This window comes from Solea senegalensis, linkage group LG21, assembly GCF_019176455.1.
Source record: "Solea senegalensis isolate Sse05_10M linkage group LG21, IFAPA_SoseM_1, whole genome shotgun sequence".
Classification (NCBI taxonomy): domain Eukaryota; kingdom Metazoa; phylum Chordata; class Actinopteri; order Pleuronectiformes; family Soleidae; genus Solea; species Solea senegalensis.
In genome coordinates, this window is record NC_058040.1 from 12467141 (window position 1) to 12493204 (window position 26064).

The 26064-nt window shown below is 42.0% G+C and overlaps 2 protein-coding genes and 1 long non-coding RNA gene across 3 annotated transcripts in view; 2 read left to right on the forward strand and 1 right to left on the reverse strand.

Annotated features, from left to right (window-relative positions):
• The window catches only part of exd3 (exonuclease 3'-5' domain containing 3), a 37528-nt gene extending 26072 nt beyond the window's left edge, over window positions 1-11456 (forward strand). The window contains exons 20-21 of the mRNA XM_044012183.1: window positions 9542-9608; window positions 10589-11456. Of these exons, the coding sequence (XP_043868118.1) occupies window positions 9542-9608; window positions 10589-10956 (435 nt within the window). The 3' untranslated portion in view covers window positions 10957-11456. The remainder of the gene's footprint in view (window positions 1-9541; window positions 9609-10588) is intronic.
• Window positions 10845-14903, reverse strand: LOC122758199. The gene is made up of 3 exons (XR_006358128.1): window positions 14785-14903; window positions 14461-14655; window positions 10845-10908 (listed from the first exon to the last, which is right to left on the reverse strand). It is a non-coding gene; the product is annotated as an uncharacterized LOC122758199 (long non-coding RNA).
• Window positions 14904-18934: 4031 nt separating this feature from the next.
• nrarpa (NOTCH regulated ankyrin repeat protein a) lies at window positions 18935-20230 on the forward strand. Its single transcript, XM_044053532.1, has 2 exons — window positions 18935-19121; window positions 19335-20230. Exon 2 carries the CDS (start codon window positions 19849-19851, stop codon window positions 20185-20187), a length of 339 nt encoding a protein of 112 aa, XP_043909467.1. The 5' UTR covers window positions 18935-19121; window positions 19335-19848; the 3' UTR covers window positions 20188-20230.
• The last annotated feature ends 5834 nt before the right edge of the window (window positions 20231-26064 follow it).

Below are 26064 nucleotides of genomic sequence, written 5' to 3' on the forward strand. Positions count from 1 at the left end.
GTGCCTTACGTCTATCAAAATACCAGTAACAGTTTATAAAATAGCTGTGATTGCTACAACACATGCCAGCTGTTGCACATTGTGAACAGTAACGGAAACATTTCAAATCCTTTTCCTGCTTTTGATCGGAATACTCTGCGGCACTGTCAGCATGCTGTCTTTCAGCTCGATCTAACTTGTCCTGGATTGTTTTGTTTCAAGTCTTAACAACTCTTGCTTTGGTGTTGTCTGAGGGTTGGGGTAGACGGTTTGCAGCTGTCATTCACCTTGATGTTAGTGTTTGCTTTGTTTATCTTGTTTCTTCTTAGTGCAGATTCATGTCATGACTACAGTGCTTGCTGCACGAAAATGACATTTAACATCTACGGTACTTTCTCTCTTTCTCTGTGCATCTGTAGAAAAACAACTGCAAATCCCATTTCCATATAAGTTTTAAATTTGTTGAATCACCTGAACCCTTATTTACCAGATAAACATGTATCTGTCTGGTAACTAGGCCCAGGCTATGGTGTGAAAAATAGTTATAAAAGCAGCTTACATTAAAGGTTTGGTCTTTGCAAGCAAGGCTCGTCATGGCTCACCATGTTGTGCCAAATTTTGTGAAAGTCAAAGACAAAGACAATTTTGCTCAGAGAAACATTACAATCGATTTAAGTCTGTCACCGTCTACAGGACATAATATTGTGAAAAGATAGAAAGTGCTGCGTGAACATCGAACCCTCTGGCAGTACTATATGAGCAGCTATCATGCTATATCATCACTTTTGCACAGGTCAATGTATGGCCTGAAGGAAGTGCAATGTTGTCAATGAAAAGTGCAAAAACAAGCACATGGGATGGTATGGTATGGGGGTCTGTTACCGGCCACAGCATGTATGATCTGCATATGTGTGAAGGTGCCATTGATGCAGAGGCTTATATTGGAATTTGAGAGAGACATACTGTATGCTGCTGTTTTTTTATTTACCAGGATCCTCATGTGCTCGCTGAAATGGCCTGCTCACGGTCCAGATCTGTCTGCTGTTGGAAATGTCTGATGCAATATTAAAAACAGTTGAGTAGCTCAAGTGGGAATGAGCAAATATTCCACTTTCAAAACTGCAACAGTTAGTCTTAACATTTAAAAGGTGACTGCAATGTGTTTGTACTTTAGGGACTCCGTCATCTACGTATGTGTGCAGGCATTCAAATTTTTTGCTTATAAAATGATTTGCTGGTACCTCACCCAGACGCCAACACCTTGTCTGTCAAGAAGCCATGTGGGAGAGTCACTTTCCTTTCTTTCTCTCGACGCATTTCAGGGAGAGAACAGACCAAACCAGCAGCAGCAGCAGCAGCAGCAGCAGTTACCACTGTCAATATTTACGGTACTGGGTGATTCACTCTGCATTACAATAACATTCCCTGCATGCCTGCGTGCCTCTACATCAGGAGGAGATGAGAAAGATGGAAAAATAAGAGAAGAGGTAACGATGGGGGCTCAAGGGTGAAACATGCACCAGCAGCGATAAATGTTGAGCAAAGGAATCTGCCGGTGGCTCTCCCATGACGGGACTGTCTGTTAATGCATGTGTGCGCATATGTAGTTCAGGTTGACGGATTCAAGTTGAGTGGGAGGAATTTCTGTTCGGGCTGTGTGTGGGCGTAGTGACAGTTTGAGAACTGTTAGCGCATGTTGTGGATGTCGTAATATAGGGTTGATCGGGTGCAGTGAAGGCCTGGGAAAAATCAGCATATCGAAACAGTTTCAGGATGTAAACGTGTGTAAACGTCACACGATGCAGACAAATGGTGCGTTTGCAGCGACGTAAGAACAAATGTTAACAGACAGTTGTGCCGATGCTCTGCATTTGAGAGAACCACTTGGTTTTTTTTTTATTGCACATATGACAGAAGCACAAAACCCACCATTTGGCTCCTCATCAATAGTGTTTTCCGAAAGGGAAACAGGATGCAAGCTTTTCACACAACTCCATGCAGTAAAGCAGGTGCCACTTCCACTCACCTGATCCTTGTTAGTAGGTTGTGATAAAATCCACAGTTGTGTTTTATTACACGTGCAGAACAACAAGCAGCTGCTACATGGGATTTCCCAAGATCAAACCAAGAGTATGCTCAAATTAACCCTTTAACACCGAGCGCATCGCAGACGACACTGCATTATCGCAATTACGCGAGAAGTTGCGCGTTAAAGCCAAGTGGTTATCGCGGTAATTTCACTCACACTGTTTCAGGAAGCCGGCGAATCAGAGTCTTTGTCACCATAGAGGAAATATTTGGAAAAACACCTGTACATAATTTCCTTTTTGTTTTAAAACAAATATATTTAAATTAACAAACGTTAATTTAAATATGTTTTATACTGTTCAAATTTCAAATTTAACAGTGTCTTTTTAAAATGTTGCTTTTCTTCATTTTAAAAATTGTTAAAACCCTATTTTTTAACATGCAGTAAATTGTAAATAGCTGCCAGATATTGAAAGTTGTTGTGGAAAAATGGGCAAAAGCACTTAGTTACAGGGCATTTTCTGGCCCTTTTATGGTTAAAATAAGCAAAGAAAAAAACATTACTTAGGTGTGAAAGGGTTAAGTTTTCTTGTACATTTTTACAAACTTTACAAACAGCACTAGAAAGGGTCCATATATGATTTCATCCATGAACAATGATCCCGTTATTGTTTAAAACATAGGTTAGCTCCTAAAACGCAAACAGCTTGTTGTCCTTATTAACACAGGCAGTTCCAAGCCATTCTATTTAGAGGTTAACCTTCTGAAAACAGAACTCTGGAGTCTTTACAACCCAACACTGATACTGAAATCAAATAATATTACAGTTGAAAAACAGTCGTGCAAAGGGATGAATGCCTCGTGTCACAGATCACATTGTCTGTAAAACTTGTTTAGACTGGTTGTTTTAATTTGAACCCATAAAACGCAAGAAATCAATAGAGGCTGTCTTTCGGTTTAATCCAGCTTTTTATGTTTTTTTTTACGTGAGCTGTTTTATCCCTCTTTAAAATCCATCGACCCATTGAACGCTTTTGTCAATGGATCTTTTCAGCGTGCTGTTTTCTTGAGCTGTTTGGCTTAGGCTGGCCCCAGCTATCTGGTGTCTGAAGAGAGACGGAGAGAAAAAAAGAGTACTTGGAGATGGAAAGAGAGAAAGAAAGAGGTTAGAGGTGAGAGACAACCGGAGAGAAGGAGAGGTGGAGAATGGAGGGGGAAACTGGGAAGGGGGTAGCGAAGGCTTCAATCACGGCGTTCAACAAGAGCGAAGACACAGGTTTCACTGGGGAGACGGAGAGATAGAGGTGGAGGTTGAAGGTTGAAGGTTGAGTGGGTTAAAAAAAAAAAATCCAAATGAACTGACTGTGCCAAAACAAGAGAGAGCTTTAGTGCTATTTGTGTGACTGCTAGATGGTTATCTGCCGGACTCCAGACTATTATCTTCTTCATTACTCGTTTTAGTGAGCTCTAATAAAGAGGGAGAAGAAGGGGTGAAGAAAAGAGGAGAAACGTTGGGACCGAGTGGCAGGTGGGAGATGGTGGAAAGTGGAGCTCGAGCAAGTAATGCATTCAATTCAATGAAAGTTGTTCCACATAATATGTAGAACAACTCTTCCTTATCTGTTGATCAACAGTTACAACTGCAAATACAATATGTTCATAAATTCACAATATGCACTTCCCAATCTAAAGTAGTTGACATGAAACAAACACAATGCAGCACATAAGCTATAAATATATAAACACAACCTAAATAATCGTCAATAATAAGACATTCTCTGCCTAATAGGGGCAATGTAGGATGGATGTGACCGACATAATAATCATAGAACCTTTTTCTAATTTTAATATATGTACAAAACACTCACTGGACACTTTATTAGGTAAAGAGACACCTAATAAAGTGGCAGGAGTGACACCCGTTGTCTTGTGATCGTGATCTCCTGCTGCTGTTTTTTTTCCACACATCTGCTTGAAGAAGTGTTCAGAGATGGTCTATGAAGACTTTGGTGGAAACGAGTTTGGCCATCCTCCTCTGATCTCTGCTGTCAATGAGAACTGCCACTCACTGGATATTTCCTCTTTTTGTGTACCCTTCTCCGTAAAGAGAACAGCCTGTCTCGTCTGGCACTATCAAACATACCAACGTCCCTCCCTTAAATCACCTTTCATTTCTCCTCTGATGCTTAATTCAGCATTCGCTTCGTCCATTTCTACGTGCCTGAACGCACTGAATTGCTGAAGGTGGTTGCAGTGTACATATTTGAGTCAGCAAAGGAGTTAAACAGGTGTACCTTATGAAGTAGTGAGTGTGTGTGTGTGCGCGCAAATGCCAAAAAGCTTTCACTTTTACAACTTAAGTGGATGATTTGTGTTGACTTTAATATCAGGAAGGAAATTATGTCTTCTCTATAATTTGTGTCTCATGCAGGTGAAATGAGAGGGTGCAACACGATTAAAGCAAGTATGTGTGTGTGAGTGTGAGGGAGAGAGAGAGTTTTTACATCTTCTCCATGCTTTTGTGGAATGTGAAAGTATGTGTGTGTGTGTGTGTGTTTGTACATGTGTGTGAGTGAGGTGAGTCAGAGGAAGGTGTGTGTGATGTCAAGCCCAGACAGGCTCAGTTGTGGTCGTCCAAGTTCAGGTTGCTGTCAGGTGGTAGTGGTTAGTTAACAGGGCTGGTAATTATTTCAGACTTTTGCGCTGAGACACTGGCCAGACACTGTCAGGATCCTGTGGGAAAGTACATTTACTAGGTCACCGCAGTAGAGAAGCCCTCGTTTCAAGGTTTACAGATATTTACTGGAACTTTAATTTGAAAGAACAAACAAAAAACAAATAGCTAGCAGTACTCTAGCCAAAACTACCATAAACTTTTTTGATTAAATTGCGTTTGTTGCGTTTACCTCTTCTTTAAATAAATTTCCGTGATTGAAAAATTGAAAATGCATTATAGCCTTTATAGACCTCTGGATCAACAATACATGTGGCTAAATGTGCTCCTACAAACTTCCCTTATGGATTGATTAACGGAATAATTTCCCTACTTGTTTTAGCAAATCCCATTTTTTTTTACACGGCCCTTCGTTAAAAATCTGAATTTAGTTGCATTTCAAATGTATGTATTTACTAATTGAGATCTAATATAGTCTGCACAATAAAGTAATAGTAGCAAAGAGGTGATTTAAATGACTTTGTGTAATTATGAATCGTTTGATTGCCCCGATCTGCTCTCACCTCTTTGGCTTCTGGCAGTTTGACAAATAGTGTTCAGGTTTAATGTTACGCTACAACACAACAACAACTTGTCAGCACTGAAATTAAGTTGGCTTCTTAAAATGGGAGATCACTCAAAGTTAAATATTTCCAATTGAAATCGAGGAGACGATTGGCAGTGGTTGAAACGCAGTCAAAACATGAAATGACTGTGTGGGAAAACAAGACAAAAAAATTAATTGCTTGCATCTCTTTACTTGTCATTTCTATGTAAGCATGGGCCTGTTCTTTTTTTCCAGTTTAGCGTACCATCTCTCTTACAGTGGAGTCACACCTTCATTATTTCATCTGTTCAACAGTAAGACAAGGAAGCAAAGATGCCAAGCATTGGTTAATGAGAGCAAGGGATTTATGGGTTATTTTAGTTTCTTTAACCCTTTAACACCAAGCGTATTGCAGACGACACGCTTGCACAAGCACACTTTGCATTACCGTAGTTGCACAACGGTTTGTAGTATCGGAAAAATTATAGCTGTTTCAGAAGTTGCAAGTCAAAGCCTCAACATGTGGTTATTGCGGTAATTTCACTTGCGATGTCGCAGGAGGCCGGTAAATCAGCGTCTTTGTCACCAGAGGAGAGAGAGTTGGAAAAAAACACTGGTGTATAGTTTCCAATTTTTTTTACTTTTCAAATTTCAAATTTAACAACTACAGTGTTTTTTATCAATAAAACTATATCTCTTTGTTTTTCTTCATTTTAAATCATTAAAACAGTATTTTACCATGTAGTAAATTGTAAATAACTCCCAGATATTAACTTATTCTGGAGAAATGGGCAAAACCACTTACTCACGGGACATTTTCTGGCCCTTTTATGGTTAAAATAATTTAAAAAACAAAAACAAAGTCCAGATGGACATTTTGAGGCTTAGGTGTTAAAGGGTTAAAAGCACACACACTGTGTTGTGTATGTTATTAGACCACAGCAACCTTGGACAATAGAATATGTTTCACCTTCATCAGGAGTCAGTGTTCACATTGAGTGGAAAAAGACAGCATTTTCAAAGGAAAATGATGATGCAGTGCTTGCTCTTCTTCTCTGTTCCCACGCTGCCCCTTACCTGACTAACCACAATTTGAATCAAATCACCAGTGCCCAATTGGCTGTTCCAACCATGTGACCTACATCGGCCCTCAAACATTTTCCCATGGGAGCTGCCTACAGAGCCACTGCACTGTGTGTGTGTGTGTGTGTGTGTGTGTGTGAGCACATTAGGGAAAAATCTCCCACCCACCCCCTCCTCCCTCTCTTTCCTACCTCCTTTCCACTATCCCCCTTTCTCTCCTCTTTTTTTCCACCACCTCCCATCCTTTGAAACACAGTATCACACTTTAGATAGCCTTTGTTGTCACGGCAAGGAGCATTCTTTCTCTGCAGCGGCCACACGGAGTGTGAGAATGCAGAAAGAACAAAGCACAGAGTTAGGACATAAAGCAATACAGCAAATACTGAAAAGCTATGCAAGGGTAAATAATAATAATTTAAAGGGGGAAAAAAAAAGAAAAGCATTATTGTGTTATTCATGATTGTGGATTTTACTGAGCTATTTTGTACCCTTAGTTTGCCGCCGTCAAGCCTTAAAGCGAGGATTGAATTTCAAATTGGCATGTTCAGATGCCAAGTGAAGGGACGTGCAGCCAAAGAACACACATTAATGCACATATCAGTAACATGGTAGCAGTTAAAGCTCACCAGGCTGCACAGAGTGCCACATTCTGCTCTTCGCTATGATGAGCTTGTTGTGTCGTGACACATTTTTAATCAATTTGACGTCGCACCTGTGTGCCCTAATCCCTTGCTTGTTTACTGTGACAATCGCATGCCCTAAAACTGTGGAGGAAAAAATCTTCATATTCTGCGGGAAGTCAAAAGCAGAAAAACAAATGTCACCAATGTTTCCAGGGCTTAGGTGAAGCCACAGGATTACCATCTGTGTTCATTCACATATAATTTCTCACCACAGTAGCCAAGCTCATTTTGTCATCTTCTACGAGAGCCATTAATGTCCGACGACAAATTTGTTGTGTCACTAAATATATCACTGTGACATGTGTGTAATGTCTCACTGGAGTCCATGTATGTGTCAGTGTGTGTGTGACTAATAGATCTCTGCATATTTATCTCCCTGTGTTTTGATTAATTACCCATAGAATGATTTCCATCCAGGTTTGCGTGTGTGTGAGGCAGTGTGCGTGTGTGCCTGTCTGTCCGTGGCTTAGCCTTGAGAGTTCAGAGCAGGTTCTGGCTTGCTCAACTCTGGGAAACTTTGAGCTGAGCAAATAGCTGGGTCTGTTTTCCTGGCTGCTGCCGCCGCACTCGCATGTGTGAGCCATGAGCGCGGTCCCTGAGCATTTGTGTGCATGCGGGTTTGTGTGCACACTACAATAACTTGAAATGTGAACGCGTGAAGTGTCCGTGGATTTATTGTGTGTGTGTTTGCATGTTAACTTGGAATCACATCATTGCGAGGACTAGTTTGACGAGTCATTTTAGCTCTCCTTGTAAATTCAGCGAGCTGTTTTGGGACTTATAATTGTAAGTGTCTAACGTTTGTCAGATTATAAACGTTAGATACTCAGAATTATTTTGTTAGATGTCGACCCTGGGAAAACTTGGGGAACGAGTTCCAGACGGACAGCGACTCCAAGCCCGTGAATACGTACGGTCCATTGAGCTGTTGCTCCAAATCTCAGCAGCCAATCACCAGTTAACTTCCTAAGACCCGCCCACGATCAGAATTGCAAACAAAAAACCATGGTGCAAAAAACAAATCTACGACTGAGTATTTGGGCCACATTGAGAAAAGTCTTAATTTGTGAGAATAAAGTCATAATATTCTAACCTGTTGTTTTAGAAGAGGAGAGTTTACAACTTTATTCTCTTAAATTAAGACTTTATTCTCGTAAAGTTACGACTTTATTCTCTTGCAAATTTACGACTTTAATCTCGTAAATGTATGATTTTATTCTCGAAGTCTGTGAATAGTTTTTTTTCTCAATGTGGCCCTAATACTCCGTCGTACAAACCAGGGAGCGCAAAGAACAAGTGTGTTTTCAAACAATGAAATACAATATTATTGAATTATTAAATCGATATTTTATTTGCTCCGTGAAAAGTGTTGACACAAATCTAATTTCATACTCTGATGAGATAGGTGTGTGTGTGTGTGTATTTGTTTTAGGAACTTTTCTGGTATAAACACTGACCTTGTCAGGACCCGTCTTCCTCATGGAGACCAGAGTTTGGTCCTAAAGAGGCAGAACCTCATTTCTGAGGAACTGGTCGTGGTTATGGTTAGTCATTACGTGGTTATGGTTAAAGTTAGGGATAATGCTTTGTCAAGGCTGCCCAAATGAGTGGAAGCAAATGCCGTGTGTGTGTGTTATGTGGGATTAAGTCAGGCTGCAAAGAGGAGAGCACAGAATTTCACTGAGGGACAGATGAGCTTCATTCCCACAGGCAAGACAGGAGATGACACCTCTGCCGTTCCCACACCTCCAGTGTCTAGCCACTTTCTCGTATCCTGACCTCAGCCACCGCAGAGGCAAACACCGCTCCGCATGTGCACACAGAGGAGACGTAACTCTGCAATTGGGCGGGCCGCTGGGTGTACGCCTCCGATTTGCCACTGCTGCCATCGTCGTCATTGTACATTTTCTGGATAAAGACGGAGTGAGCTTAAAGCTTTTGTGAGGCCCGTGAAGCCTGGTTTGATTTGCAGCCCACCTCTAAGTGGAATGCTGTTTGCTGGGTGGAGCTCAGGTGTGTTGACAAGGCTTTTAGCACTGACGTGCTGTCAGGACGGCTTACAGACGAGTGTGTGTTTGCATGTTAGGGGCCGGCAAACAAGAGGTCACTAATGTCCCACCGGGGAGACCTTTACTGAGGAGAGGGAGAGGACGGCACGGACACGTGAAAGTTACTGAGGCGTAGCTGCTGTCGAGACACACACTCACTCACACACTGATTTGATCTTTCGCTAACACTTAGGCCCCTTCACACCAAAGCAACAAACGGGGTCTGTTTGCCATCAGTCTGAATGGGTCAACACAAGTTATCTGGCTCTGTGGAATTAAGTTAACCCTTCTCTGAACTGAACAGGTGCTTACTACAGTTCTTTCATTGTGAAATGTGGAAAGTGATTTTAATTTGTATGAAATCTTCTGTATTTTTGGTGGCGCTGAAACGACGTGTGAAAGCTCAAACATTTCTTCCAACCTTTGATCTGACGACTGTTTTTATCTCTTCTCTGTCCAGGCCTGTAACAGTGACCAGTATGTGGCAGTGCCCAGGGAGGACATGGTCAAGATGCTTACACAGAAAGGTCAGCCTATTTTCTCTTGACCCTGATCGCACTACAGAGGCTTCATACCATGCGATTTCGTTTTTGTTGACAAGCGTATAAATTTAGAAACTCCAAAGTCAGAGAAGTTTAACCCTTTAACGGCGAGCATATCGAAGACGGCGTGTTTGTGGGAGCGCACTTTGCATCACTGTAATTACGCAGCAGTTTGTGCTATCGGAAAAATTCCAACAATTTCTTAGAGATGAGAAGTTGGAAGTCAAAGTCAACATGTGGTTATTACGGTAATTTCACTCACACTATTGCAGAAAGCAGGCGAATCGGCCAATCTTTGTAACCAGAGAGGAGAGATTTGGAAATTGTTTGGCCTGCTTTTGGACATATTTAAAATAAGAAATGTTATTTTAAATATGTGTTATACTGTTCAAATTTGACATGCAAAATCTGGTGTTTGTGTACAACCACAATGTTTTTTTCTAAATAAAATTTAGTTTTTCTTCATTTAAAAATCGTTAATATCCACCAGATACTGAAAGATATTCTGGAAAAATGGGCAAAAGCACTTACTCACAGGACATTTTCTGGCCCATTTATGGTTAAAATAAGCAAAAAAGGGTTAAAAAGGGTTAAAAACACTGCTGGCTCTGTTTTCACTTGGAAACTCCTGAGATCAGTTTCAGTAAAGGTAGACAAAGACTGCGACCTTTAGAGACGGTGATGCATGATTACCAGCACTGACTTCCTGATTGGTTCTCGTCAGCCACGACTGTTTTAGCTATTAGCATAACAAAAAAGCTCTCAGTTTCAGTTTTAGCTCGTTCTCAGGTCTCATAAAAAGAAAAATCCTTGCTTACTTATTGTTGTTTTTCAATAGAAACTAATCAAGCAACTACAGAGGAGAGAATCAGCTTCCTGTTTACAGGATGTGTTTACACGCCATTAACCCTGCAGTTAATAATACTTTTTTAAGAAGTCACAAAATGGTCATGCTCTGTCTGTAGGATTCCTGCAGGATCCGGACACTGACACCGACCGCTCACAACAGACGTCCCGTCAACAGGAAGAGGAGAACTGCGGTGACATCTTGACCACCAGCGCGACCCCTGAACTCCCAAGGTATGCCCTTCAGTGTCGCTGGGCCCTCCTTTCAGAGCTGGACCCCGATACCATGACCTTTCCCGGGGGGGCGCCCATACAGCTCCACACCGTGCCGCCGACCCTCCTGCAGAGGATAGCGCTCTTCTATGTGTGCACCAGATGTGGCAAGGTGTTCTGGGAAGGCTCTCACTTTGGCCGCGTCCTCTCCATGTTTCAGGAGGTCCTGCAGATAGCGGACGGGGACGCTGATTCAGTTACACAGCACCACTGACGGACTCATGTAGAGACACAGAGTTAACATCACCAAAAAGAAAGGGTTAAGTTGCTGCTGGAAATTATTATTAGAAGAAACACTTATGTTTTCTCTTAATTTGTCATCATTTTAATGAAATAGCCTTAAAGAATGTAAATTTATCTCAGGCTATGTTTCTTCACTAGAAGAACACTTTATAACTGTTGTGTTATTATAAGTCATACATGTTGACCTCGTAGTTTTATTTTAGTTTTAGTGATTATCACATTTTTATAACCAGTGACATTGTGAAATCTCCGATTTCCTCAACAGAACAGAAGTTGAATGCACTGATGTTCCATCTGTTCAATTATCGTTTTTATTGCTTTGATTTAAAAGCTACTGTGAGGTGATGACAGAACTCTGTTCTACTGCGTACTGTATTATGTCGTACTGTATCCCTTCGCGCTCGGCGATAACATGTATATACGTTTTTAATTTGTTCGGTGAAAGATGTGACAATAAACTTTACGTCTTAATTTCCTTTATGTATGCATGAGAAAAATGTCAAAATCGTTTGGACAGATTGATGAGATCATTTTCAGGCTGGACTGATGTCTGTGTGGGGGTTTTCTGCCTCAAGGCTCCAGAGCTGGCAGGTCACAGAGTAACCCAACACACACACACACACACACACACCACCTGAATCCATCCATACTTTCTCATACCTCCCTCACTTACTCTCCTTTGCTCGTAAATCCCACGGTGGATTTGTGTAATTGCAGAAAATGGGATCGCCTGAGAAAGTTTGAGGACGTCGCGTATGTGTGGAAAATTCGACACAAGCGTATGTGGACGATGGAGGGTTGAGTTTGAGTCTTTTTAACGCTCATGAAACCAGATGTGCACTCTGTGATATTTTATCGATCACTTAACTTTCAGCGAAAGAGCCACAGTTAAACACCAATGCTGAGTGTTCTCAAGTAGAGTAATACACTTTTCAGCATTTATACATTAAATGGTGCAGCTTTTGCCAAAAGAATCAATCTTTACTGTCTCACTTGGCTGGGAAAACACAAATGGTTATAATCAGAATTCGGAATTTCAGGGTTCCTGGTCGGACATTTAAACAAGAACTCCCTCTCAAGTCACATTTCCAACTCAGAAAGTTGAAGCAACTTCACAAACCCCCGACCTAGGATTCCAAAATTGACTGTATATTCTATTTCTGTCTTATTAATATCAAATCAAGACAGTTGCCCACACCGCATCATCCCAATTTTATGTGCAAAATCACATGTAGAGCATTGTTATCATGTGGTACATGGTATAATGCTATTTATGAACTGTAGCTGTCCATCCTTGTGTGACTGAACTGCGCTCAATGGCTCAATGGAAACGCAGCATTAGTGAAAGGTCTCTGAATGTTGGGTCAGCACTAGTTGAAGCAGAACATAGGCATTGAACCTTTGTGTGTTGAAGAACGTAACGTTACACCACTCGTGATGCAGTTATCAGTGGAGACATTATCAAGTATTGTCATTTCTGAAGAATAATGTAACAAAAGTGGGCGTGTGTGGCCGTGGCGGTGACGCTCACTGTTCATTGTTTGGTGCTGGCGCGAGATGGTGTGAACCTGCTGATCCCTGCGCTTACATCTAACAGCTATAGGTTGTCCCACTCGCTGTCTCGAACAAAATGTCTTTTATGTCCGTCCTGTGAAAGTATGACGGGTTAACTCATGATTCTTAAATGTAAAATTGACGGGACGGTGACGGTATTGAGACAAATAAGAGGCATCAGCACCAACTTTATTCCAATAATACAACCATTTGTTGTTACTGACATTCACTGATGCATAATCACAAGCACTGGTTGGCACATTGTGATATATCTATGCTCTCATTCAACATGACTCTGTAAATATTAATAAGTTTTAAGTTAATTGTTAACTGTAGCTTCTTTTTTACAAAGTAATTCTGACCAGTTAGTTTCACTGGTGACCTGGAAATCAAGGTTATTGTAGTTATGTAGTTATCTTTCTTTATCTTTCACTATCTTTATGAACAAAATAAGCAAAACTAAAAGGTTAAATGAAATAGAAATAAAACCAGAGTTAAAAAAATGCCGATAACTTACTGAAACTACTGACTTGTAGCGAAAATGTGCTTAGTTCTCGTCTCTGTAAATTAATTCCATACTTAATCCTTTTGGGTTCATATAAAATGTTGTTATTCTTTCTCTGCCTGCAATTTTGCGAGGTTGCATTTGAGACACGATACCCTTTTGAATCTTGCATCATATTACAAAAAAATAAAACTAATAATAAAAACTAAAACTAAGCATTTCCAACAAAAACAACAACGTAAAAACAAGCAAAAAACTAAGTAAAACTAACTCAAACAAGTCAAAACGAAATGAAAAATGAAAGATCAGAAACTATTCTAACCTTGCTGGAAATCCGAGTGGGATCTTTTGTTTTGATTTGCATTTGAAACACTGGCTGATTCGGGCATCAAACAGGTCTGGAGTCATACTATGTTCTTCCTGATTTTCTTTTAATATCCAAGTAGACAAAAGCGAGTGTCGTGCTGGTGGAGGACACACAATGACCACAGGTGTTCTCCACAGCAGACACACAGAGGTGTTTTTATTCAAGTGTAGGCAACATTGTAATAATAATAATAATAATGATAATAAGTGATGGTGAGAGTACAGTTCAGTTTCACTGACTCATGCATGTCAGGAAAGCTGACCTCCAGCTGTTTTCAATGATTCCACATCCGACTTCCAGGTGCGGTGGGGGTGAAAAAGCGGTGCACAATCTGACCAGCAGAAAACAACTGACTGCCGGGATTAAGCCTGAAAAGCCTAAATAGTACACATTTAGATTGTTGTTTTCTTTAGTGGCGTAGGCTCCTGTAGCTGTATTTATGACTGCTCCTGCCCTGTTTTTGCTCAAACATACATAGAGGAGTACAGAACCACCCTGGCTGGCTGCCATGTCTCTTTTTAAAGCAGGCTGCGTAAGAATACAGTAACATTAAGCTCCCTGTAAGTATTTTTATTGCTGTGAATTGAGTCGAAACCCAAGCTCCCAAATAAAGCCCCTTTCTGTTTGCCCTGTCCCGTCCTTGTCCGGGTGGTCGCAGGGCTGTCTCTCTCTCTCCCTCTCTCCCTCTCTCTCTCTCTCGCTCTCTCTCTCTCAGAGAAGAGCGCGAGATTTCTGCTGCAGCACCGTGTTATTTGATCCTTGCTCTTTCTTTGCTGGGAAGAAAAGCTCGCCTCTTTCCCACGCTCTGAGGACACGTGGTACCCGGAATGAATTGGATTCATAAGCCCCTCCCACCCGGTAAAACGTCACCTCTCTCTCTCTCTCTCGCACTCACTCACACACACACACACACACATTCTCTCTCTCTCTCTCTCTGGCATGAATGATAAAAAATTATTTTGCGTAATGATGAAAAATAGACATTTTTACATGACAGTTTCACATTTATCTTCTGCTCTGTGTACGTTTTTTTTTTCTTTCTTTCTTACTTTCCTCTTTCTCTTCCCGGACTCCTCCTCTAGTCTCCAGCGACATGCAGCCTCACAGCATCCCAGGCTGGGACGCGACGGCACGGGGAGAGGCTCCTCCTGGCTTGTCTGGCTCAGGCTGCTCGGCTCCAGGCGCCAAAACGCGTCCCTGCGCGCACACACACGCAAAAATGACTTCTTTGTCTTTCTTTGTTGCTGGAAAAAAAAAAACAGAAAAAAGCACACGTCTTATTCATCAACAAGCTGCAAAGGAATGGAGATACGGCTGCACAAATACAAGCAGAATAGACGCGTATTATCTGCGTGCGTGTGATTACTTTATACATTTTGGATTTGGAGAGTTGGCGCACCCTCTGTGCCCAGGTCACCCAAAAGTGTCTTAACAGAGTGCGATTTGCGTGCGCATTTACGCAGCTTGGAATGCGTTCTTGGTCCGTCAGAAGTGAACTTCTTCTTTTTTTTTCTTTTCTTTTCTTAGCTGACACGAGTAACGTGGTAACAGATACTTAACATAACTTATCTGAAATCAAAGTATTTTATTTCTCAACAATGTATCTGGTTTGGAAACTTTCCAGACAAACATTAGAGAGACACAGGAGCCAGGAGTTGGGGGTGAGAGAGAGACAGAGGGAGACACAGAGCGAGAGAGAGAGTTGGGGTGGGGGTGGTACTGGTGCGCAAATGCCACAGAGTTTGGGGGAGAAACTCATCCACTCGCAGAAACATTTGGCTCCTGCGGTCTGCGCAAATGTTTTCCAAGTGTCCAAACGCACTGTAGCCAAAGCTCTGATAGCGGACAGATGTTTCTAATTCTCTAGAAGATGTTCTGCACCATTCAGTAACCTTAAACACACACACAGGTCCGCGCAGCTATCCTTTTAAGGACTCTGCGTTGACCCCCATTCATGTGGCAGCCGAAAGAAAGCACGATCCCTTAACCTTAACACTGACCAGTTAATACCCAAACTTGACCTAACCGCAATTCAAATCTTGGCTCCAAACGTCCTCAGAAATGAGGTTCTGCCTCATTAGGACCACGTTTTTGTGTCCATGAGGACTGCTGGCTCTGACGAGGTCAGTGTTTATGCCAGAAAAGGACCCAAAGAGGATAGAAAAACAAGTACACACCTATGTAATAATAATAATAATAATAATAATAATAATACATTTAATTTAAAAGCGCCTTTCAGGTCACTCAAGGACACTTTACAAACAAGATGAATTAAAATCACACAGTTACGTAAAATATATCCTGTTATATATATCCTGCCTAATATGAGCCATAATTATCTGAAAAGTAACAAGACCATCATGCACATGTTAGTATGTACACTACAGCGTCCTCTGTGCTCATATAGAGACCAGTGGTGTTTAAAAATAATGAGAGGAACACACATGTGCTGTGGTCGCCTACATATTCACCACATATCTATGAGTGACTCAAAGCCACTCCATGTACTTGTTTTGGAGCATTTGCAGCTGCAGGCCACTTGTTGCACAGGAACAAACAAAAACTTGGCAGAACACACACACAAACACACACACGAACACACACAGACACACACAGACACACAAAGTCACCTGCAGATGCATCTATGAATCACAGTCACCTCTACAAAATGTATTTATACTCCATCGCTAGAGTCAAGGGTCTAAAGTCTTTGGTAAATATCACATTGTATGTTAGTTAGAAGGGATTCCTCTCCTTTGACTGACAGGCAGGTGTCAGGTTACAGTGTATTTTAGCTCAGGTTGGTGTTCAAAAGTTGCCGATAGCAACACTAGCCACAGTTACAGTACATTCAAGAGATGATTAACAAACATAAAACCATACCACGCAACGACCGTGGGAAAATAAAAAGCTTGTGGAAATGGCAAGACTGTAAATTAACTTAAACTGTATTCAATTATATATGCTTAAACTTAATAAAGTTGTTATGAAAAGAGTTATTGTCGTTTAACCTCTGCTTCATAAAAGTGGACACAACTCAAAAACTTAAAAAAGAAAGAGATGAGGTGTCTTGGCATAGCTAATTAAAGGAGGATGATTTGGAGGTATCGTTTTATTTGTTCATTTCAAAGGGACGATGCTGTTTAACTTAGTTCCAAGACATGGAGCTGATTTTATAGCAATTGCTGATTCACAACTCCAGTCCCTGAGGCTTTTGTGTGTAAAATACATTATAAAAACACACAAACATCACAACAGACATATCACAAAGAACACAAACACACCATACAACGATGAGTACAGCTCTGACTTGATTTGAGCCATATTTATTACTCATCCTTCAAAGTCAAATATGTCGCCATTAGGACACACACTGGTTTATGTTTTTGCTCGTGTCTGTCTGTGAGCTGCATAAGTCAAAAAGTTGATTTTCTGAGGCTGTAGTTTAAGGAGATGATAAGATTTTGCACTCTGTGTGTGTCATAATAATTTCAGTGTTAAAAGATGATGTGGTTGTAAACCTCCAGGTGACCTGGTTTTTGACTTTAAATTGACCTATTAAACTGAAAATGTCTTCAGTGTCTGCAGAGTGTCTCTGAATTGAAAAAAACAGTCAAGTCTCTGCCACATTTCCACTTGAATGTGTTGATTATTTATATTGTGCAATCTTGTATAAAGTACCTTGTACAAGTATGTTCCCGGAAAATGACTTGGAGTCACTTTTTTTTATATTACTTAAGTAAAAGTACTTCAAGTACATGACATTTACGTGTCAAAAGTAAATTTCTGATACAAAATGTACTTACTTTTTTTTAGAAGTTAAAGTATTAAAAAAGTGAGGAGTAAGGATTGAGCCATGGTGGCTCAGTGGTAGGACAACTGGAAGGTTGTGGGTTCAATTCCTGGCCTTGCTAGTCTATATGTGTCCTTGAGCAAGACACTTAACCCCGTGTTGAAGTCAAAGTTGAAGTGACTTTGATGGCAAAGTAAAGCAGCTCATCAAGACTAGAAAAACAGACCATTACCCAACTCTTCTTCTTCTTCTTTGGTAGTAACGAGTAACAAAGTTAGAAGAAATATAGTGGCGTAAAAGTAAAAGTTGCTAGAAAAAGAAATAAATGAAAGTAAAGTGCAGAGACCTAGATTTTGTGCTGTGCATATTTTCGGTTGCGACCTCGATTGTGGGATGTGTGATGCTGTCTCTCCCACGCTGACGCGCATGCAGGTTCGGCGCACTGTGACACTCACACACACGCTCGCGCAGCCACAGACGTGCGCCAAATGTACAGTTCAGAGTGTGGGAAAAGGAGGACAGTGTGAAACCTGCCAAACCATCCGAGCACAGAGAAGTGTTACACACACATGCTCAAATGGAGCAAACGGCCCCGCGAGGGCCTGACATGTGTACCTGCTGCTGCGGTTTCCGCACTCATTTCAGTCGCTTTCCCCGCTCTGCCTGTGCGCAAACACGACACGTTCACATGAATGCAGAGCTGCGTTTCTCTCTATCTGTGTCTCTCATCACTTCTCTGTTTCTCTGTCCTCGCTCACACACTCACACATAAACACACACACACGCGCGCGCGCGCGCACAGGCGCCCAGTTCCCACGGTGCAGGCGGAGGCAGCTGAGCGGCGCGTCAATCTGCGCACAGCGTCACCTTTTTTTTTTCCACGTGCAAAAAGGAAGTGGCGCAGGGCTTTTGTTATTTGAGGTCCCACGTCGTTTAGTCATTTTAAAAACAACTGGAATATATTCGCAGTTTATGATTTCAACAACAGCCGCCACGGATGTGTTTTTATGTGGAGACAGAGAGAGACCCCCGGTCCGTTTCAAGGCTTTTAATCATGACTCACTGTGAGACTTTTAGGGGATTCTGTCTGAGTCTTCAAAAATTCTTCTAACTTTTCTTTGGCCTTTTACACCATTTAAATTTAAAACATTCTTAGATGTTTGGACAAAACCCTAAAGCAGCATCTCTGTTGTATTCCATGTGTGTGCAGCTCTTTCAGCCCAATATAATATAGATGTTTATTAAAGACGTATTATGGATGTAAAATAAAAAACAATCCTCATCACTGCTGTATTTTCACAGTGCGTAAAACCCACGCCGCTGCCAGGGAGTCCATGTTTACGTCCCCTGCCAATGAGATTTGAACTTTTTTTGTTTTGTTTCAAACTTCTTGTTGGTGTTGTTTAATCCACAGTTGGATGATCCCCTTTTTTTTTAACAACGTGTCCGTTTTCTCAGCGGTTCACTGCTCTGACAGCATCGTGCCTCTGACTTTGAGTCCACTTCCTGGGGTCGGCTACTGGAGATCGGATATGGGAGCTCACCACCATCATACTGCTGCGGGCGGCTTGTTTAATATTTCTGCAGCAACATTTGGCTCCCACCCCCCATCCCAAACCCACCCCCACCTTCTCCTCGGTGGACCTCACCACACCCCCTTTTGCTCTGAATTCACAGGGTCCTGGTCCCTCCCACTAACGGAGCCGGCAGCCTATAACCTCCCCGGGTTTCCGCCCATTCCTCCACAGTTGATTCTTTGGGAAGGTATTGTCATGCATATAAAGAACGCGTAAAATATTCCCCCTGAGCGCAGCGCTGGGCAGAGACTCACACGGACCGCACGGAGGAGGACACAGGCAGGGCCACACGGTGGATTTCTATCGTTTTCGTCGCCACGGACCCGTCCATCTGTCACAGGTAAGCCACACATCTGCAGCGGACTACATTTCCAGACACGTTTAAGGGCGAACTCGAGCGGCGAGTGCGTGCGTAAAAGCGTGCGCACGGAGCTCTCTGTGCCCCTCCGTCCTTTACTCTTGGATGTGTCGGAATGTATGGTGTCTCGCGGTCTATAGGTGTGGAGTCGGGATTCACGCGGACCGTTCTTGTCTTTTTTTTTGTCTTTCTCAGACACCCTGGCCACTGGAGCAGCGACATATAGCCGGGACGCGAAGCCAGGAAACAGGTGGGACCGTTTAAGGAAAACCTGCGGGGACCCAGCACCGAGGAGGAGGCTTCCCTGTGGATAGTGGACATCGCCATCCCCTGCCTTAGGCTACCTGCTGCTGCTACAGAGGGGAAACTATATTTACAGGCTCCTGGACCACTTGAGAGCCCCCTTTTAATGTTTTAGGGATTTTAGGATCTCTCAAATATTAACTTTTTTTGCACACCGAGTGTGTTATTTCCTCTATTGTCCTTTTTGGGATATATACATTAATTCCCCCTCCTTTATTAGTTCTTAAAAGTGCCTTAATAACTGGCTACAATCCAGTGCGTAACTGTGGAATTGTTACCAGACCATAGACGCTCAACAGGGAGAAGAAGACATCATCATCGTCCTCATCATCATCGTTATTATTATCATCAGCTTTAGTGTCCAGCGCAGGATTACTGGTTCGCCACCATTCAGCGAGCTGCAACCATGAGCCAGGGGGATGTGTCGACTTGCTCCGCGCCGCAGAGGGTTTTCCAGGAGGCGGTAAAGAAGGGCAACACCAAGGAGCTGCACTCGTTGCTGCAGAACATGACAAACTGCGAGTTCAACGTCAACTCCTTTGGGCCGGAGGGACAAACGGCCCTCCACCAGTCCGTCATAGACGGGAACCTGGAGCTGGTAAAACTGCTGGTGAAGTTTGGCGCAGATATACGACTGGCCAACAGGGAAGGGTGGAGCGCTTTACACATCGCTGCCTTCGGGGGCCACCAAGACATTGTGCTATACCTCATCACCAAGGCCAAGTACTCATCTGGCGCCCGGTGATCTGTCTCTGCTGTCAGGTAAAAAAAAGAAAGAAAAAGAAATAGAAAGAAAGAATTAAGAAATCACAAAATCAACAGCCACAAGTGGGAAAATAAAACTGCAACACATGGGAAAGCCAGGCTCAAACTGCCATCATCTACATAGATGTGCCAAATTATGTCAAGAAAACAAAACAAAACAAAACAACAAAAAGGAAATACAGAACAGATCTGCACAATAATCTTCCCTCACTGTAAAAAAAAAAACCAAACAGGACTCAGTGTCTCTCTGCACTCCTGAGTGAAGCCACCACATGGTCCACACTTTTCACAGCGCGTCAACACGAATCTCTCTCTCAAAAAAAAAAGAAAACGCCATTGCGGTGAGTTTGTTGGTACTAAAGCTTTCCTCTTGAATGTGTCTACTCTAGGGTCGTGTGGTCCACTGTAAGAACACACAGTGTCTGTGAATCACGTGTGTGTTTGGACTCAAGAGTGCAGATGGCCCAGTTTTCTTCTCTTTTATTATTTTTGCGTTATTATCCACGACCTCCCATCATCCTCAGTACAGTCTTTGTGGAGAAGGCGCAGATTTGACCTGTTTTCCTCCTCGTTGTTCACTTGTAAAATCCTTTTTTTTTCTCCTCTCTTTCTTTTAAGTTATTGTATATGAAACACGGCACTTGATGCTACATGGCTGCATGCTGGAATATCTGAAAGGGAAGACACATGAACAAGAGAAGAAGGGTTGCCCTCTGTTGGCTACCAGAGGTCTATTATTTTCTTTTAAGAATCTATTTTTTTGTTACTTTAAAGAGCGGCATTATGGCTATCCAACACGCTTTTCCAGATGTGTAATCATTATGTAACAACAACTGACTTCATCGATGTTGTGAAGTACTGTACACAATAGCTTTACTTTGTTTTTTTTGTTTGTTTGTTTTTGGTTAAGAGAAAAGAGACAGTAGCAAGAATGCGCGGTGCCTATTACTGCAAGCAGATCCTGCCATGCTGGCGTCCAACCTTTCAGGCCAGTGCTGACTACTTTGCCAATGGTCATTGTGTTACTAAAACAAAAAAAATACCGCTGCTTTCGCTTTTGTATCAAAAAAGATAAGAGAGAGAGAGAGAGGGGGAGAGAAAGGCAGAGGGAGAGAGAGAGAGAGTTGCATTTGGAAATCACTTTATAATCTCCTTTCAGTATTTTATTAACATCCTAGTCATCACTGTGAAAGCAGGCTGGGTTTTTTTTTCTTTATTTATGAAGGTACATTGAGAAGATTTTTTTTTTTTTTTTTAGTCCGAATATGTTGTTGTTCTTCTTTAAAGAAAAGAAAAAAAAATTATATATAAATATCTATGAGTGTGGGAGAATATCTATAGCGTGACTCAAGCTGCTTCAGACTCGTAGTATATAAACTGTCCCCTGTGTGGAGGTAAACCTGCCCAAACCCCATCCCTAACCTCCCTCCCTCCCCGCTCCTCTCGGTTAAAGCCTGTTGACCCTCAAGAGGACTACACCCCCACCCTCCCCCACACCCTCCACCTCCTCTCTCCCATTTAAAGGACTTTGTTTGGTTGCCTTTTGCCAGCTACCTCGACTATAAAGTATTCTCAAAGTTGTTCAGCTGTCTCACCACTCAGCCACGTTTTTTTTTTTTTGGAGTCTGAAAAGATTCCCCTGTTTGTCTTGTGATGATCCACAGTATACTTTACTATACTGTCTCTTATTTTCTATGTAGCCTGACAGACACAGATCAGAAGATGCAGTCCCTGCATCCTCATTGGGGACAGTTTATTTCACACACACACACACACACACACACACACACACACACACACACACACACACACACACACACACACACACACTACAACCAAACCAACTCTCAGCATGATATATATGTATTTTTTTCTCTTTCTGTCTCTTGTCACTGCATGTTTTTCCTCCTCCTCTCTAAACCTCCTCCTACTTGTGCTTCCTTCTCTCTCTCTCTCTCTCTCTCTCTGTCTGTGTGTGTCTTCATCATCTGTTTTCCACCTTCTTTGTTTTATATCAGGCAATATTAGAAGAAGAAAAAATAAGGATTTGTTTCGCATGACTTATAAATGCAGGGAGTTTTATTGCACAAAAAAAAAAGAAAATGCGGAGCCTTGCGCGCCCCCAGTGTTTTTATGGGGTAACTGCAGGAGCCAAGGCTTTGGAATATAGTTACTACTACTGAGCAGGACCCTAATACTGTTGGACGATGAAGATCACATGACTGTTGCAGGAGAACACAGTGAAAACATATAAGTTAAAAGAGAAATTGGTTCCTTCATAAACTTGCCTGCTGCATTTTTTTTTTGAAAAGTCATGGCACCCTAACATTTGCATCAATGCTGCTTGTATGTTTCATTTTTTGTGTTGTGGTTGATGTTGATGTTATTGTTTTTAAAGCCGACTGCTTGAGTGGCCAACAGTTGTACAGAAGCTTCACAGCAGCACAGGTTCACCTCATGAGAAGCTGTTTTTTTATATCAGAAGTGTGTGTGTGTGTGTGTGTGTGTGAGTTTGTGAGTGTGTGTTTCTCATGAGGCCGTTATTAATTTACAAACTTCCCATTTTAACTCCACAAACAACAACAAATCAAAGCAACTGAAGCGATAGATCCACGACATCAAGGTATAGATTGGTATCAGGCAACAACATGAAATATGCATCGCTTGTCTTAAACTTGATGTTTTTTCTTTGTTTTGTTTTGTTTTTTTTTTGGTTGAATATTGCACTGATGATGACTGTGTTGTTGAAACGTTGGCTTTTATGTGTCGACATTAAGTTGTTGTTTTTTTTTCCCCCAAATGAGGGGGGGAAAAAAGAAAATAAACAAACACCACAAAAAAAAAATACTATTGTATAAATATAATGCTCCAGGTGATGATGTCTAAATGTGTTGTGTCACTTTGTGGAAGAAACAAAGATGCGTGTATCTCTGTGATGTGGGTGTGTGTATATATATACATATGGATATATATATCGACACTGATGATGATGATGATGTCTCGGGGCACTTTCTTTTCTGAAGTGCTGTCTTCCTGTTTTTTTTTGAAAGGGGAATAATACATTTGATGGTAAGATCATTGTAACAAGATTAAAAATTGCACGGTTGTGTGTGGTCGCTTGGTTTTTCCAGGGTCATAACATTTATGACGTAAGGAGCCAGCGGCCGGATTGGTGTACATGAGTAAGATGATTTTTTTTTTTTAATAAAAATTAAAGTGCTGACTTATTTGGACCAAGTTGTGTTTTCTGGTCTTGCTTCATTTCAAGCAAGGGGGGAAACGGCAGAGTGATGCAGATGTTCCATCATGTTTTTTTTGTTTGTTTTTTTGTTTGTTTTTTTGTCCATTTGTCTGTTTGTATTCTTTTTATTTTTTTTGAACGTTTGTAACACTGTGATGATGACGGCGTGACGTCATGTGGAGATGAGTGCTGTATTATTTTTGTACGTTTGTGTACAAGCCAGTAAAGAAATCATTAAACTCAAATCTGCTGTGTACGCATACATTTCTTATCTCCAAAGCACAAGTTGCATTTTCATATAAAAAAGTTGGTTTGGGAAACACACCCCCACCCTCTCTCTCTCTCTCTCTCTCTCTCTCTCTCTCTCTCTATTCCCTCCCTGTTTTCCAAGCCGGGCCCAACCCAGATCCCCATTCTCTCCCTTTGTCATTCATCTGGCCTCATCCTTTCACTGCCGGGATAAAAGAGCCCGGTGCATTGTGGGTAGGCTCAGTTTTAAAGAAGGGTCCCCTCCCCTGTGTCTGTTGTGGGAGAGCTGGTTTTATGTTACCCCCACACTCTAAAAACCTCCTAACACACACTCCTCGCTTGTGCACAAGCACTGCATTACATTTCGGATGCCTGTTTTGCTCCTGTATGCACTCGACTGTTAGTATTTCTGACTTTTATTTATTATTTTTCCTCTACAAAAGAAAGAGCTGCCCATGGCTCCTGCTTTGCTTGTGATTATGTTGTATGTGATGTTGTATCCTTGTGAAATGTGCACTTTCAAGTGGCTAGTTCATGTGTATGAGGTGCTGATGTGTATATCGGCTGCTATGAGGGAACACGGAGGGGTCAAAACCAACACATTTTATAGAAAGTATAACAAAACATAAAATGTAGACCTGCTCACGTCTATGATATCCATAGGACTGTTTGCCACTTTATCTTGACATTAGACAGACAGTTCTGACTTAAAACTACACTTTGTGAGCTGCTCACTCCCTGCACCAAAGTAAAATAATTTATAATAATAACAAAAAAAAGTTACATACAGAACTTTATCATCCACTGCTGCCTTGATCAAAAATCCAAATATGTAGCTGTACACAAGAGTACTGATGGGATAGAAATGTAGATTCTATGGAAGAGAGATCGTGAAGATTTTACAATCCTTTCCAGTCAGAAAAAGACGATTCTAACTGCAAGAAAAAAGCAGCAGAACTGTTTTTAAAGCCATGTTTGTTGGTTAGAGTTGAAGTCTCTGAGTGTCCTCACTGAAGAATGCTTTAAGAGCAACATTCAATATTGTAATAGGTCAGGTGAGGCCTGTCAGTGAACTTTAACAGTTTTAGTTGAATTCCTCTTTACTGTGAATTCCGTGATCATACTTTTTTTTAGAGAGATTTCCTCCCAAGTCTCAGCACCTGGGACTGAGTCACGCTCTCCCTGTTTCACAAAAAAAAGCGATGATGTTGCATGACTGTGTGCGAGGATCGTGGGAAAAGCAGTATGTCTTCACGTCTTTCCACAGTACATGCCACTCCTGCTCACGTTGCAACAACAACTGGGTGTCAACCTGCAGCAGTGCACTGCAACAGTGGCATGAACTTGAAGTTCTGATTCTTTCTTTTTTATTTTATTTTGTGAAAGTTGGTGCTATTGTTAGAGCAACTGTCAAAGCCGCTCTCTCGTGGGCTGCAGCTTGAACCATCTATGACCTCAGCGCTGACCACATCAAGTGCACCGAGCTCGTGTGTGTCTTTGTCAGATACAAACGCAACACCAGGGAAGTTAGCTCCTATAAACTGCAAGCCCCTCTGTGTTTTGATACCATGGCGGGCCAAACGAGCTATCTGGCTTGCTGCTTGCTTATCCCTCTCTCCCTCCCTCCCTCCCTCCCTCGCAGTCTCTCACTTCTGCAGGATGTTTTTGTTGAGCTGGGTTCCCATTGTTCACACACTGAGTTGGCAGGCCTCCCAGGGTTGCTGCTGGCTGCTAGGCCCCCTAATAGGTTCTTCATGTGCCTTGGCTTCCCCTTGCTCGTCTTGGTCTGGCTTTTTTTTCTCTCTCGCATGGAGCTGCCTGCTTTCGTGCGGCAGACAATACAAGGCATTTTGGGGAGGAATTTTTGCCGAGGAGACAGAAATATCGACTGAAGAGTTGTTTGTCGAAACTGCGTCCTGACAAAGCGGCATCAGAAATCACTTGGTTAGAGTGAAACGCGGGCCAAACTGGCACACACTCACATTCCTGTGTATGTGTTTCACAGTTTAAATTGTGTCTGGAACGTTGATGTAACAGCAGCTGCAATCGAGAGCATCTGGTAGATTATCTTTCATCTCTGCTCAAAAGACCGTTAAGTCAGCGGCTCATCAAATATTCATACCCAAGCTCACATTTTGAAGGGCTACGCGCCAAGTCTCTGCGTCTTTTGAGATGCGAGAGATTAACAGAACATGTGGTAACACGTGTAGAACACACGTTAAGTCGGTTGGGCATATTTGCAAAAAGGCAGCCCGTGTGCGACAATGACACAAGCTGTGATTGTGAGATCCCCGCGAGAGTGACTTCCTCAAAGTGGCTGTTGCACTGACATGATTGCTGCGGGAAAGTGTTGAGTGATGACAGCCA

Excerpts from the sequence above, each read along its gene's own strand:
- nrarpa (XM_044053532.1), top strand. The coding sequence starts at position 19,849 with ATGAGCCAGGGGGATGTGTCGACTTGCTCCGCGCCGCAGAGGGTTTTC.